Source organism: Pelodiscus sinensis, chromosome 12 (genome assembly GCF_049634645.1).
Source record: "Pelodiscus sinensis isolate JC-2024 chromosome 12, ASM4963464v1, whole genome shotgun sequence".
NCBI classification, from domain to species: domain Eukaryota; kingdom Metazoa; phylum Chordata; order Testudines; family Trionychidae; genus Pelodiscus; species Pelodiscus sinensis.
The window spans coordinates 49,497,990-49,511,582 of record NC_134722.1 but is presented as its reverse complement, the minus strand read 5'-3'; the positions used below and the strand labels follow the sequence as shown (position 1 = coordinate 49,511,582).

The following is a 13,593-nucleotide window of genomic DNA, read 5'->3' as shown; positions in this document are numbered from 1 at the left end:
AATGCTTTTAACGGAAAAGGTTTCTGTTAAAAGCATTTTCGAAAAATCATGCCAGTGTAGACATAGCTCAAATGTTTTGAGACTCATGGTAAAACAATGGAGGAATTCTTGTGAGCCCATGCTTTGCCCACAGTATAAATAAAAAAAACCACAGTATGTTCTCCACTAAACATTCTAATAAGATACTGCAAATGGTGAACTGAATTCAACAACTCCTGATATGAACAGGTATCAACCTAGTTTTTCATATTTGAGATGGGTTACCAGGAATCATACATGACAATATGAAATCTTTCCACTCTCAAGTCAGCATATTCACAAAGCACCTATAATTTTGATCCATGTATTTATTGGATAGTGAAAGAGAAAGGAGGGGAATTAGTGTAGATAAATGTTCAAATTTAAAACAAAAAAAAGCCTGAAGGAATTAGGACTGGGCTCCTACGTCGCACGTTCAGAACTGACTAGGACATTTATGACCAGAGTTTCAAAGGTGTGTAAAGATCAGATAGATATCTGAAGATCCGAGTTGGCAACTGTCTCCTTAGGAGCTTAATTACCTTTAAAAAATGACTTTAGTCACTCAAGTGCTTTTGAAAATTTTAACAGCGGGCCTAAAGAGACAAGAATAGACAAAAGGCAGGAGATATGGTATTCTTTTTAAAAACGTGTGACATCTACTTTTAACTAAATTTTATATTATTTTTCTTCCAGGAGCAACTGACCCCTCCAGCCCCCTCACTACGCCACTGCCCCCCCTCCTACAGATCTATCAGTTTATGCATGTGCAAGATCTGTGAGAGCCGTCCCATGAATCTGCAGTTAGTGTCTGTGGCGCCTGCTTCTGGGTGGTGTCTCAATGCTGCCACATTCACCTCCAAAGAGGGGGCTTCCCAAAGCCCTTGCTGCTGACCCCCAAGGCATCCACAGGTCCAGTCTCCTTTCAATGGGCCCACTTCTGTCAGCCGACGGTCAGGGCAGTGAGTGGTGTGTGTGTGTATACTATACACCTGAGACTTCAACTGCTGAGACCGGGGTCCCTTGCAGTGGGCAACCTGGAAGAGGTTGATGGGCGCCCCAATAAGTGTACAGGAAGAGCTTATTACACTTCAGATTTTAGCTGCTAGAATCTGTGATTCCTTCGCAGCAAGCAGCCTCGGGGAGGCTGAGAAGTGCCCCAACGGATTTTGCCACCTGGGTGTGACACAGATCCAAACGCCCAAGCTCTTCCTATACTGTCCCTAATGACCGGCTGAAGTTCTTTTTAAATTGTGCCTGGTTCTGTTACAGCAACTGAAGGAGTCAGGTTAAAACTTAAACATTTACAGGTTTATTGAGGAAGCTTATAAATCATATGGTTGCAAAGGCTATTGTTCTATTTCTTAACTGCTGGCAAATATATATGTATATATATATATAGAGAGAGAGAGAGAGAGATCTTTAAAAAAAGTTACAAAGAAGATAAAGATAGGAAATAGAAAATAATGGTACCAAATGACAGCTTAATCTTTAAAGAGCTCTATTCTATGCATGCACTATAACAAAAAGGACACATACAGGTACAATTTTTACCCCCTTCTGCGTCACTCGGTCCCAGTGTGTCAGGCCAGGATCGGTCCCTCAATTCCTCAGAAAGACGAAAATACGAGGTGGGCGTCCCTGTGGAACCTCGGGAGGTCAAACACCTAACCCGACCAGCAGGTAGAGGGCAGATTGACACTCAAAAGAGAGTGTGCTGCTGTACCACTTTATATACCCGTTGGGTCACGTATTTTCTCTTTCTTATCTGTAATGCCAAATGGTGCTGGTCTGTCTTTTGTGAGACCAGTTCTTACAAGGGAGTTGTGAACTTAATTTACACTTGTAAGAGAGAGTTGAGAGGATTAAATTGGAAGTACTGGACATTCTTTTTCTCAGTGGGAAATTCCTCTCCCAGGGACTGTGTGTGTTCGAATCAACATGGGTGCCAGCCGGGCACTTCTTGCAGCCTCGAGCTCAGTTTATTTCCTTAATCGTTACTCAGAGTCAGAGAAACTCGCATATCCTGGTCTCGCATCAAAGCAGATCAAAGCTTAATGGCTATGCTGATTTTCTTATTGTTCCTTCTCTGCCCTGTACACACACATCTCAGAGGGCAAGCAAGATTGTTTGAGATGGGGGGGGGGGCTATCTGGCTACAACTTCCCAATTCATCCTCTCATCCAGGTCATTAATAAAGATATTGAACAAAACCGGTCCTAGAACCGAACCTTGGGGCACGCTGCTAGAAACCGACCGCCATCCTGACATCGAGCCGTTGATCACTACTTGCTGGGCCCGGCCTTCTAGCCTCTTTCTATCCATCTTACCGTCCATTTATCCAATCCACATTCCTTTAACTTGCTGGCAAGAATATTGTGGGAGACCGTATCAAAAGCCTTGCTAAAGTCAAGGTCTATCACATCCACTGACTTTCCCATGTCCACAGAGTCAGTTACCTCATCATAGAAGCTAATCAGATTTGTGAGGCACAACTTGCCCGTTGTGAATCCATGCTGACTATTCCTAATCACTTTCCTCTCTTCCAAGTGCCTCAAAATAGATTTCTTAAGGATCCCTTCCATGATTTTTCCAGGAACCGAGGTAAAACTGACCGGCCTATAGTTCTATGGATTGTCCTTTTTACCTTTTTTGAAGATGGGCACTACATTTGCCTTTTTCCAATCATCCGGGATCTCTCCCGATCTCCACGACTTTTCAAAGATAATGGCCAAAGGCTCCTCAATGACATTTGCCAATTCACTCAGTACCCTCGGATGTACTAAGTCTAGACCCATGGATTTGTGTACGTTTAGCTTTTCTAAATAGTTCCTAGCCTGTTCTTTCCCCACCAAGGGCTGTCCACCTTTGTCCCATATTGCGTCTGGGAAGTGACCTTGTCCATGAAGACAGAGGCAAAGAAAACATTAAGTTCTTCAGCTTTCCCCGCATCATCGGTCATTAGGTTACCGCCCTCATCCAGTAGGGGACGCACACCCTCTCTGATCACCTTCTTCTTGCTAAAAGGCCTGTAGAAACCTTTCTTGTTATCCTTCATATCCCCTGCGAGTTGCAATTCCAATTGCGCTTTCGCCTTCCTGATAATTCCCCTGCATTCTCGAGCTTCACATTTATACCCCTCCCTAGTCATCTGTCAAAGTTTCCACATTTTTTTTAAGGTCCCTTTTCGTGCTTATGTTCACCAAGGATTTCTCCGGTAAGCCAATCTGGTCTCCTACCTATTTGCTTCTCTTGCTACGCATTAGAATGGTTTCTTTCTGTGCATTCAATAAGGCTTCTTTTAAAATACTGCCTGCTCTCCTGGGCTCCTTTCCCCTTCATCTTAGCATCCCAGGGTATTCTTCCCATCAGTTCTCTGAGGGAGCCCAAATCTGCTTTTCTAAAGTTCAAGGTATGTATTTTACTACTCTCTTTTCTGGTCAGGATCCTGAAATCTACCATCTCATGATCACTGCTTCCCAGGTTGTTACCTCTAAGTCCCCTATTAGCTCCTCCCTGTTTGTGAGCAGCAGGTCAAGCTGCGCGCAGCCTCTGGTCAGATCCTGCAGCACTTGTACCAAGAAGTTGTACCAAGAAGTTATCCCCAAAATTCTCCAAAATCTTCCTGGATTGTCTGTGAACTGCTGTATTGGTCTCCCAACAGATGTAAGGGTGATTAAAGTCCCCCATGAAAACCAGGGCCTGTGATCTGGAAACTTCTCTTAGTTATCCGAAGAAAGCCTCATCTACCTCATCCACCTGATTCGACGGCCTGTAGCAGACACCAACCACAACATCGATACTGTTGCTTACACCTCTAGACTTGATCCATAGACTCTCAACAGGCTTTTCTCCCTCTATATACTGGAGCTCTGAGCAATCATAGTGCTTTCTTACATACAGTGCAACTCCTCCTCCTTTTCTCTCCTACCTGTTCTTCCTGAACAATTTATACTCTTCCATGACAGCGCTCCAGTCATGCAAGTCATTCCACCAAGTCTCTGTTATCCCAATTAAATTGTAGTTCTTGGACTCGGCCAGGGCCTCCAATTCTTCCTCTTTGTAACCCAGGTGAGAGCATTGGTGTACAAACACCTTAGATAACCAGTTGATCGCCTGACCCTTTGCATTCGAATCAGGGGTCCACCTTTGTTGATCGTTCCTCTTTGCATTTCTTGCCGGTATCTGACTTCCCCACTCCCCTCAGGGTTTTGGTCACTGTCCCCCAACGAACCTAGTTTAAAGCCCTCCTCACTAGGTTTCCAAGCCTGCCCGCAAAGATGCTCCTTCCTCTCTTGGTTAGGTGGATCCCATCTCTTCCTAACAATCCTTGTGCCTGGAACAGAGTCCCATGGTCGAAGACACCAAAGCCCTCTCTGTGACACCACCTGCGCAACCACACATGTACTTCCTCAATTCGACGAGCCTTATCCAGTCCTTTCCCTTCAACAGGGAGGATGGTCGAGAACACCACTTGCGCTCCGAAGGCTTTGATCCTTCTTCCCAACTCTACGTAATCTGCAGTAACCGCACAAGGTCATTCTTGGCTGTATCATTAGTTCCCACATGGAGAAGCAGGAAGGGGTAGTGATCCGGAGGTTTGATCATATTTGTAAGCCTCTCAGTCACATCCTGAATCTGAGCTCTTGGTAAGCAGCACACCTCTTGAGATGCCAGGTCCAGATGGCAGATGGATGGCTTAGTCCCTCTTAGGAGGGAGTCCCCGACCACCACCACCCGTCGTCTTCTTTTGTGGGTGATGGTCATGGAACACCCATCCCTAGGACTACGCATCTCATGCCTTCCAGTAGATGGTGTTCCCTTGTGGTTTCTTCCTTGTGAGGTCCTTTCCAAAGCATTCCCCACTGCAAAGCCTGTGGAGAGAGCCTGAAAGTGATGACTTACCTCTATAGCATCGGGGGATTCCCGTGCTGGCCTTTTTCCCCTTCTAGAAGTTACATATTGCCAGTTCTCTTCCTGGTCTCGTACTGCCATCTCCAGTTCTTCCGCCTGCCATGCTTGCAGAATTAAATGCTGCCTTCTATCGAGGAAGTCTTCATCCTCCATGATTGAGCGTAGGGTCGACACTTGGGCCTCCAGTCCTCTAATTTTTTCTTCCAAAATGGCAACCAGCTTGCACTTCATGCAGATGAAATCCGTTCTTTCTTCTGGGAGGAAAACAACATGGCACATGCTATGCAGGTAACAACAACAGACCTATCACCATCCATCCCTGCTGTCCTGTTCGCAAGCTTGAGTGCGGGTATGGAGAGTCCAAGCAGCCACCTCTGTTTTTTCCTGGGAGGCCAGTTCTTGAGCAAAAACTCTTGGCTGCCTGTCCACACTCCCCTTTTGTGCAAGAACGCTTGCACAAGAAGGCTTCTTCCTCATACGGAGCATCAGAGCTCATGCGCAAGAAGCTCTCTTTTCCAACTCTGTACTGTAAATTTACTTGCGCAAGAATGTGTGTGCAGTGTAGACATTCCACAAGTTTTTGCTCAAAACAGCCATTCTTGCCTAAGAAGCCTGAAGTGTAGATGTAGCCCCTGGCAGGGTGGCAAAATTAGGGCCAAATCCTGGGATTCACCCTTGGTGTATCTACTCCCTGCTTCCTTGGAGCAAAATGCCTTCTGATACTTGGGAGTGTTTTGCCTGGGCATAAGCCAAAAAAGGCTCTGAAGTATTTGGTTCAAGGAATTTACTTTCACTAGGCAATATTTTAAATAGCAATCCTGGGCCAGATTTTGTTCTTAGCGATACCCATGTAATCACTCAGGGTGAGTCTACACTGAACCATTATTTTGAGATAATTAATGTTATTTTGAAATAACAATGAGAGCGTCTACACAGCCATTCCATTATTTTTAAATAATTTTGAAGTTACGGAAGGCTTATTCCTAAATCTGTAAACCTCATTCTACGAGGAATAATGCCTATTTCAAAATAACTATTTTGAAATAAGGCGTGTGAAGATGCTCCATTGCTGTTATTTCAAAATAGTCCCTCACCTTGGTCATTCTAAGTTATTCTTCCCCAGTGCCTCTTGGGGCTCTAAATCGAGATAGCACATCTACATTAGGGAAGCCTGCCTTGGACTAATTTTGAGGCTTCTGGAATAGCTTATTTCGAAATAAGCATGCAGTGTAGAAGTATCCTCAGAGTGAAAGGGTGAATTTAAGCATAGATGGGCAACACTGCCAGTGTCTCAATCCCACTGCTGGATGGCGCAATTAATGTAGGTGCTGGTCTCTGCACACTCACCTCACAGAGGATTAGGCCCACTAATTAGCCACAGTCAACATGGTTGATTCCAAACTCTCTGCTTTAATACCAGGCCTTTTTTCACCCTCCCTGACAGTAAACCACCAATCAGTGTCCTGTGTGAGACTGCATTCCTGGGTTGATGGAGGGAGACCTCACATCTGAGCTGCAGTGTGACAGAACAGGAGAGAGAGAGCTACAGGCCATTGCTCCTGAATTCATCTGGGTTTACTAATTGGCAGGATTTCCATTCAGATACCTGGGGCTGGTGTTTTTGCTCAGCAGAAACTGAGCCTGATTCCTTCTTCCCATCTTCCACCATCCTGTTTCTTCTTCTGGCTCTTTTAAAGCTAATTTTGAAATATTAAAAAGGTCACATTTGACCGCTGTTTGTAGTGGTGAAGATGCTTGCCTCCTGGTTACATGGCCTAGAATGCTACAGCTCAATTCTGAGGGCTCAGGCAGGTTTCCATGGAAACAGATACAGAGTTTCTGGGCACTGCCAGGTATCCAATGAACAGTGACAAACTGCACTGCCCTACACTATAATGCAACATGACAGGGAGAAGAAAAGTATCCAGATCTAATCTTATTCCAGAATTGCAGGTACATGCATTTGTGTGCCGGTACAAATATAACTCTCTCCATATCTGAGGGAGAATAATGTGATGTAAAGAGCATTATGTGTGGGATTAGCACATTATTCGCTTGAAATATTGTGCTACTAATTTGCTCTGCTGTAATGGTGCAGTTGTTCTGTAAGGTTAAAAAAGGCAACCAGCATGCGGGAAGTCCTCCTCATCCCAAGAGCAGTATCTGTGGGATGGTGGAGAGGGCCTCATGAAAGCAATTTGTGTTTATGAAAACCTATCCTGCTGATGCTGTTTTTAGGGCCCTCTGCAGTGAGCGACAAGTCTGGCTGAGCAGTTGGCAGCCAGTTCCTCCCTGAGTGCCATCCAGGAAAGCAGAGAATGCTAGGAAATATAGCCCCATGGGCAGTCCTAGCCTGGAGCAAAGCATACGGGGACTTAAAAGAGCTTGCATGAAACACCTCCAGGAGCTCTGGGAGAAAGATGGGAGGAGTAGGTCATGCTGAGATGCAGCTCAAGGACTAGACATTCATGATGGGGAGGCAAGTGCACCCATAAATAAAGATTGTGTCTGCATGTTTGCAGAGTACAGAGTAGTGTAAACAAGGAGTCAAAACTCAATTCTATGCTGTAGTCTGTGTTACAGAGGGGTGCATGGCTGGCATTCACAGTATGGCCCCGCCAGTCTTATTAGGCTCTGTCTTCTGTCAATGGAAGCTGTAAAGCTGGATCTGCCTTTGCTAAGCAAGGTGCAGAGAGAGCTGGCTCTTGCCAAGGAGAGGAGTATTCTAGTGAACTTCAAAGCAATGTCTGTGATCCTGCAAGACCAGAGAGAAAGCAGAAAATCTAAAAGGAAAAGAGTAGGATGGGGACCCCAACAACTCTTCTCCCCAACATACCCTGATGGACATCAAACTTTGGAGTGCAGGGGATATGAATGGCTCCATCCTCATCATCTGGTAACAGCAGAAACGGTGGTTTTGAGAACAGAAGTTTAGGAGCATCTGTGCTCTCCTGCACCGTGCCAACATAGAATGTGCCCAGTTTCTGTATGGCTTTAGCAGAGACCTTATTGGTGTGCAAAATCTCCTTGGGGATGGCCTTCTCCTGGCTGATGTAGTTCATCAGTGTTTTGCTGGTGGTCAGGGAAATCCCAGAGACCCGGAGGCCATCGTGCCTTGCTCTAATAATTTCTGGAACAGTGCTCCTTGCTGCAACAGGAGAGAGAGAAAGCTGACTGAAAGACAGTGTCAAGGAGAGCATGACTGCGTCTACACTGGCATGATTTTGCGCAAATACTTTTAACAGAAAAGTTTTTCTGTTAAAACTATTTGCGCAAGAGAGCGTCTATACTGGCATGTGCCTTTGCGCAAAATATTTGCTTTTGCGCAAAAGCATCTGTGCCAGTGTAGATGCTCTCTTGCGCAAGAAAGCTCTGATGGCCATTTTAGCCATCGGGCTTTCTTGCACAAGAAATTAACGTTGCTGTCTACACTGGCCCTCTTGCGCAAGAATATTTGCGCAAGAGGGCTTATCCCTGAGCAGGAGTGTCAGAGTATTTGCACAAGAACCACTGATTTTGTACATTACAAAGTCAGTGTTCTTGCGCAAATACTCGCGACCAGTGTAGACAGGCGGCAAGATTTTGCACAAAAGCCCATGAGTTGGGAGTCATGCCAAGAACAAAATCGTGCTAGATTCTACAAGCACAGGGCACCAGTGTTCCCTGAAAACTGTAGGCTTGTACAGCCTTGCAGGAGAGATTCAAATGCTGCCCAGCTGATTAGCAGAGTGCCCACAACTAGGTTTTGTGTTTCTATGAGTGGTGCACATTCACACATGCCTCAGTACATTAAAATTATTCTGCACCTGGATAGAAAATATCCGCACATGGATGGAAAAGATTAGCAAGGATGTGGCAGAGTACCCCAGGCTGCGTCTACACTGGCACGATCTTGCGCAAAAGCGGCTGCTCTTGCGCAAAAACTTGCTGCCTGTCTACCTTGGCCGTATGTTCTTGCGCAAGCACACTGACATTCTAATGTATAAAATCAGGGCTTCTTGCACCAGAACTCTGACGCTCCCACTCAGGAAGAAGCCCTTTTGCAAGAGCTCTTCCAGAAGAGGCCAGTGTAGACAGGCAAACATGAATTTCTTGTGCAAGAAAGCCCTATGGTTAAAATGGCCATCAGAACTTTCTTGCGCAAGAGAGCATCTACACTGGCATGGCTGCTTTGCGCAATAGCAAATCTCTTGTGCAAATGCACATGCCAGTGTAGACGCTGTCTTGTGGAAGAGTTTTTGCGCAAGAACTCTTCCGCAAAAGAGTTCTTGTGCAAGAAGCTGCCAGTGTAGACGTAGCCCCGGTGTTTTGTATTCTATGGTTTATTCAGCCTCTTTTGACAGCCTTGCAGCTTTTCTACCTGTGTAGGAAATGGAATTGGCCATGTAGCATTGTAGTTACCATCCCACACTGCCCCATAAGTGGCACATGTTCAGTCTCACTGCCTGAGATGAAATGCACCATGTCACTCTGCTTGTAACCATGCTAGGAGAAGTACTGATGAGGTGTTACATTCAGCCCCCTAGGTTCTGGAAGTAAGGGTGTGGGGGACAGGCAGGGGAGGCTATAGCAATCCCTGATCTGAAGTAGTTTCCATTAGAGATATGGGATTTACAGTTAGGTTCAGTGATTCTCAGAACCTCTACTATACAAATTGTTCCAATACCTCTGTTCAGCCCTGGTCTTCCATGGCTAAAGAATGTCACTGGGAAACTTCATGGAGGAGCAAACTCACTTCATATGTAAAGTCACAAAAACCTCTTCATCCTTGACACTAGGGCTATGTCTACACTGGTGGGTTCTTGTGTCAGAAATATGCAAATGAGGCTAAGCGTGGAATATTGCCGAGCCTCACTTGCATACCTAATGAGCCACCATTTTTTGAAGAAGAGGCTCTTGCACCAGAAGGAGCATCTACACTGCCCCTTCTTGCACAAGCAAACCCCTCTTGCACAATGCCACTATGCTGATTATTTTCAGGAATAACGGCAATGAGCAAGAGGCAATGCTACCTTGCTCCCTGGCCCACTTCCCCAAGATGATGATCTCTCTGGGCTTTGAGGCTCGGCTATTTACATCCTGTCCCAGGTTCTGCAAAGTTTGGTAGCCAATTGTGGCTAGTCTTCAGTCTCTGGACCTGGTCCTGAACCAGTTCTAAAGTTCAGCTCGCACTCGGAGCTGTCCAAGGTGCTGCTGTAGTAATAGCGATGTAGCCGTGTTAGTCTAGTCTAGCTGAAACAAAAAACAGGACTATGTAGCACTGTAAAGACTAACAAGACGGTTTATTAGGTGCTGCTGTCCTCCCTGTTGCTGACTCAATCTGGCTGGGTCGAGTGCCAGTGAAAAACTGTCAGTCCCAGATTGGCTGCAGCAGAAGCAGCAAGTCTCTCCTGCTTGGAGGACAGCTCTTCTGCTCTTCTCCCTGGGGCGGGGTGCAGCAAGGCCTCCAGTAGAGGGCGTTGGGCCTAGTCCACATGAAGTTAACAATAAAGTCAAACCCCAATGATAGGATACATGTGAGGAATGCCCAATGTTTGAATATCCAGGGTTAAGAGCAGGCTGAGAGTGCTGCTCTGAACTTATAACTTTGTCTGAATTCCCCCCTATGAACCTCACCTACTGCATCTGCTCCCAGGCTTAAGGGGAACATGTGATGCTCTGCAATGGTCCATTTGTCTCGGTGTTGGTAAAGGTCTCCTCTTGCTCTTCAGTCTCCCTTACTACCTTTTATTTTTAGATTGGTAAATGGAACTGAGTATTATATATCCTTGCAGAGCAAAAGTGAAGTGTTCTGGGTGGGACCAAAACCAACAGCCTATTGCTTCAGTAGCCACGCTTTCTGGACCCCAGTAGCCTCGCACTGGCCGCCAGCCCCACCAACTCCCACTTGCGAACGGGGACTGCTAACAGGGAGTCTGGAGAGGGAGTTCTCCTGGTGAAGGAGGAAGCTAATACAGGATCCTTGAGGGAAGTGGCTGTCTGTAATGTGTGTTTGTGTTTGGGGGTTTCTTGCTGTTTGTGGAGCTTGTGTTTGTCCATTTAATTTTTTTCCCACTATTCCCTTCCCCTCCTTCCCCCCCCCCCCCCACGGAGTGTGTGCTGTGGCTGGCAGATAGCAGAATGTAACCACTAGAAGAAGAAGGCCAACTCAGGTATCCCTCATTCCTGTAGAGGTAAGTAACTGCTATCAGGCTCTCTCCACAGGCACTGTGGTGGAGAATGCTTTGGCAGGGACCTTTCAGGGAAGAAATCAGAAGGGAACACCATCTACTGGAAGGAATGGGATGCGTAGTCCTAGGGATGGGGGTTCCACAACCACCACCCCCAAAAGAAGAAGACGGGTGTTGGTGGTCGGGGATTCCCTCCAAAGAGGGACTGAGCCATCCATCTGCCGTCCAGACTTGCAATTTTGAGAAGTGTGCTGCTTACCAGGAGCTCGCATTCAGGATGTGACCGAGGGTTTCTTCAACCAGGGGACTCTGTTCTGGGCACAAGGATTGTTAGGAAGAGATGGGATCCACCTAACCAAAAGAGAAAAGAGCATCTTCATGGGCAGGCTTGCAAACCTAGTGAGGAGGGCTTTAAACTAAGTTTGTTGGGGGATGGTGACCAAAGCCCTGAGGTAAGTGAGGAAGTCAGATACCAGGAAGGAACACAAGGAGGAACAAGCAACAGGCCCTGATTCTCATGGGAGACTTTAATCACCCTGACATCTGTTGGGAGACCAATACAGCGGTACACAGGCAATCCAGGAAGTTTTTGGAGAATGTTGGGGATAACTTCTTGACACAGGTGCTGAAGGATCCGACCAGGGGCCGTGTGCAGCCTGACCTGCTGCTCACAAACAGGGAGGAACTAGTAGGGGAAGTAGAGGTGGGTGATAAGCTGGGAAGCAGTGATCATGAGATAGTAGATTTCAGGATCCTGACCAAAGGAAGAAAGCAAAACACACACCCTGGACTTCAGAAAAGCAGACGTTAACTCTCTCAGAGAACTGATGGGTGGGGTTCCCTGGGATTCTTACATGAAGGGGAAAGGAGTACTGGACAGCTGAAGCAAAATACAGGACAATGTAGCACTTTAAAGACTAACAAGATGGTTTATTAGATGATGAGCTTTCGTGGGCCAGACCCACTTCCTCAGATCAAATAGTGGAAGAAAATAGTGGAAAAATAGTGGAAGAAAATAGTGGAAGAAAATGGAGAGCTGAAGGTATTTTAAAGAAGCCTTATTAAAGGCACAGAAAGAAACCATCCCGATACACAGCAAGAAAAGCAGATATGGTAAGTGACCAGATTGGCTTACCAGGGACATCCTTGGTGAGCTTAAACACAAAAAGGAAGCTTATAAGAAGTGGAAACTTGGACAGGTGACTAGGGAGGAGTATAAATATATTGCTCAAGAATGCAGGGGAGTAATCAGGAAGGCAAAAGCACAACTGGAATTGCAGCTAGCAAGGGATGTGAAGGATAACAAAAAGGGTTTCTACAGGCATGTTAGCAATAAAAGGGTGATCAGAGAGGGGGTGGGGCACTTACTGGATGAGGGAGGTTACCTTGTGACAGATGATGTGGGAAAAGCTGAAGTACTCAATGCTTTCTTTGCCTCTGTCTTCATGGACAAGGTCAGCTCCCAGACAAATGCACTAGGCAACGCAGTATGGGATGGAGGTGGACAGCCTTTGGTGGGGAAGAACAAGTTAGGAACTATTTAAAAAAGCTAAACATACGCAAATCCATGGGCCCGAATTTAATGCATCCGAGGGTACTGAGGGAGTTGGCAATTGTCATTGCGGAGCTTTTGGCCATTATCTTTGAAAACTTCCTGAAGGGAGGTTCCAAAGAGGATGGAGAAAGGCTGTTCACAGAAGTGACAGATGGCAGAACAAGGAGCAACGGTCTCAAGTTACAGTGGGAGAGGTCTAGGTTGAATATTAGGAAAAACTATTTCACTAGGAGGGTGGTGAAGCACTGGAATGGGTTACCTAGGGAGGAGGTGGAATCTCCATCCCTAGAGGTTTTTAAATCTTGGCTTGACAAAGTCCTGACTGGGTTGATTTAGTTGGGATTGGTCCTGCCTTGGACAGGGGGCTGGACTTGATGACCTCCTGAGGTCTCTTCCAGCTCTATGGGTCTATGAATGGTCTCATAAGAGGGACCTGCTAGCATGCAGCACACACCCTCTTGGATGAAATCCAGGTAATCCAGGTCCTGTACACGCTTTCTAGGCAGGCTGAACAAATCTCTGCTGGACATGTTTCAAATGCGGAGAAGTTTCACTCTAACGCTGCATGGGAGAGCAGAGCAGATACAGTGACTAGTGGTGAACCCTGGAGCTGGTGGTGCTGCTGCTGCCTCCATAACATCATTCACCTTTCACCTTTCTGGGCCCTATCAGTGGCAGCCTTGGCTGCCCCGGGGGTCAGCGGGGATCTGGCCAGCAACATGATGACACGTTCTAGAATATTATGAGATCAGCCTGGCAGTCGTCAGCTTCCCCTGGGCCCCTTCTTAATTCCCCTTCTGCATCTACTTGGCTCCATGCTGGCTGCTGGTCCTTGGGGTGGTGGTAGTCTGAACCCTTGGGAAGGATGTAGAAGGTCTCCTCTTTGGAGCAAGGGCCTGGTGGCCTGGGCCAATCCTCAGCCTCTCCAAGGTCCTC

The 13,593-nt window shown here is 46.5% G+C and overlaps 1 protein-coding gene across 1 annotated transcript; it reads right to left on the bottom strand.

Annotated features, from left to right (window-relative positions):
- Positions 1–871: 871 nt before the first annotated feature.
- Positions 872–13,391, bottom strand: LOC106731773 (uncharacterized). The gene is made up of 4 exons (XM_075940653.1): positions 12,488–13,391; positions 11,362–11,453; positions 7,769–8,080; positions 872–5,186 (listed from the first exon to the last, which is right to left on the bottom strand). Exons 2-4 carry the CDS (start codon positions 11,372–11,374, stop codon positions 4,528–4,530), a joined length of 984 nt encoding a protein of 327 aa, XP_075796768.1. The 5' UTR covers positions 11,375–11,453; positions 12,488–13,391; the 3' UTR covers positions 872–4,527.
- Positions 13,392–13,593: the final 202 nt, after the last annotated feature.

What these genes read in the sequence shown, in the direction of transcription:
- LOC106731773 (XM_075940653.1), bottom strand. An exon ending in AAAGTTTGATGTCCATCAGG is followed by an intron (nt 5,187 to 7,768) that starts GTATGTTGGGGA and finishes TTTTCCTCCCAG; the next exon opens with AAGAAAGAACGGATTTCATC.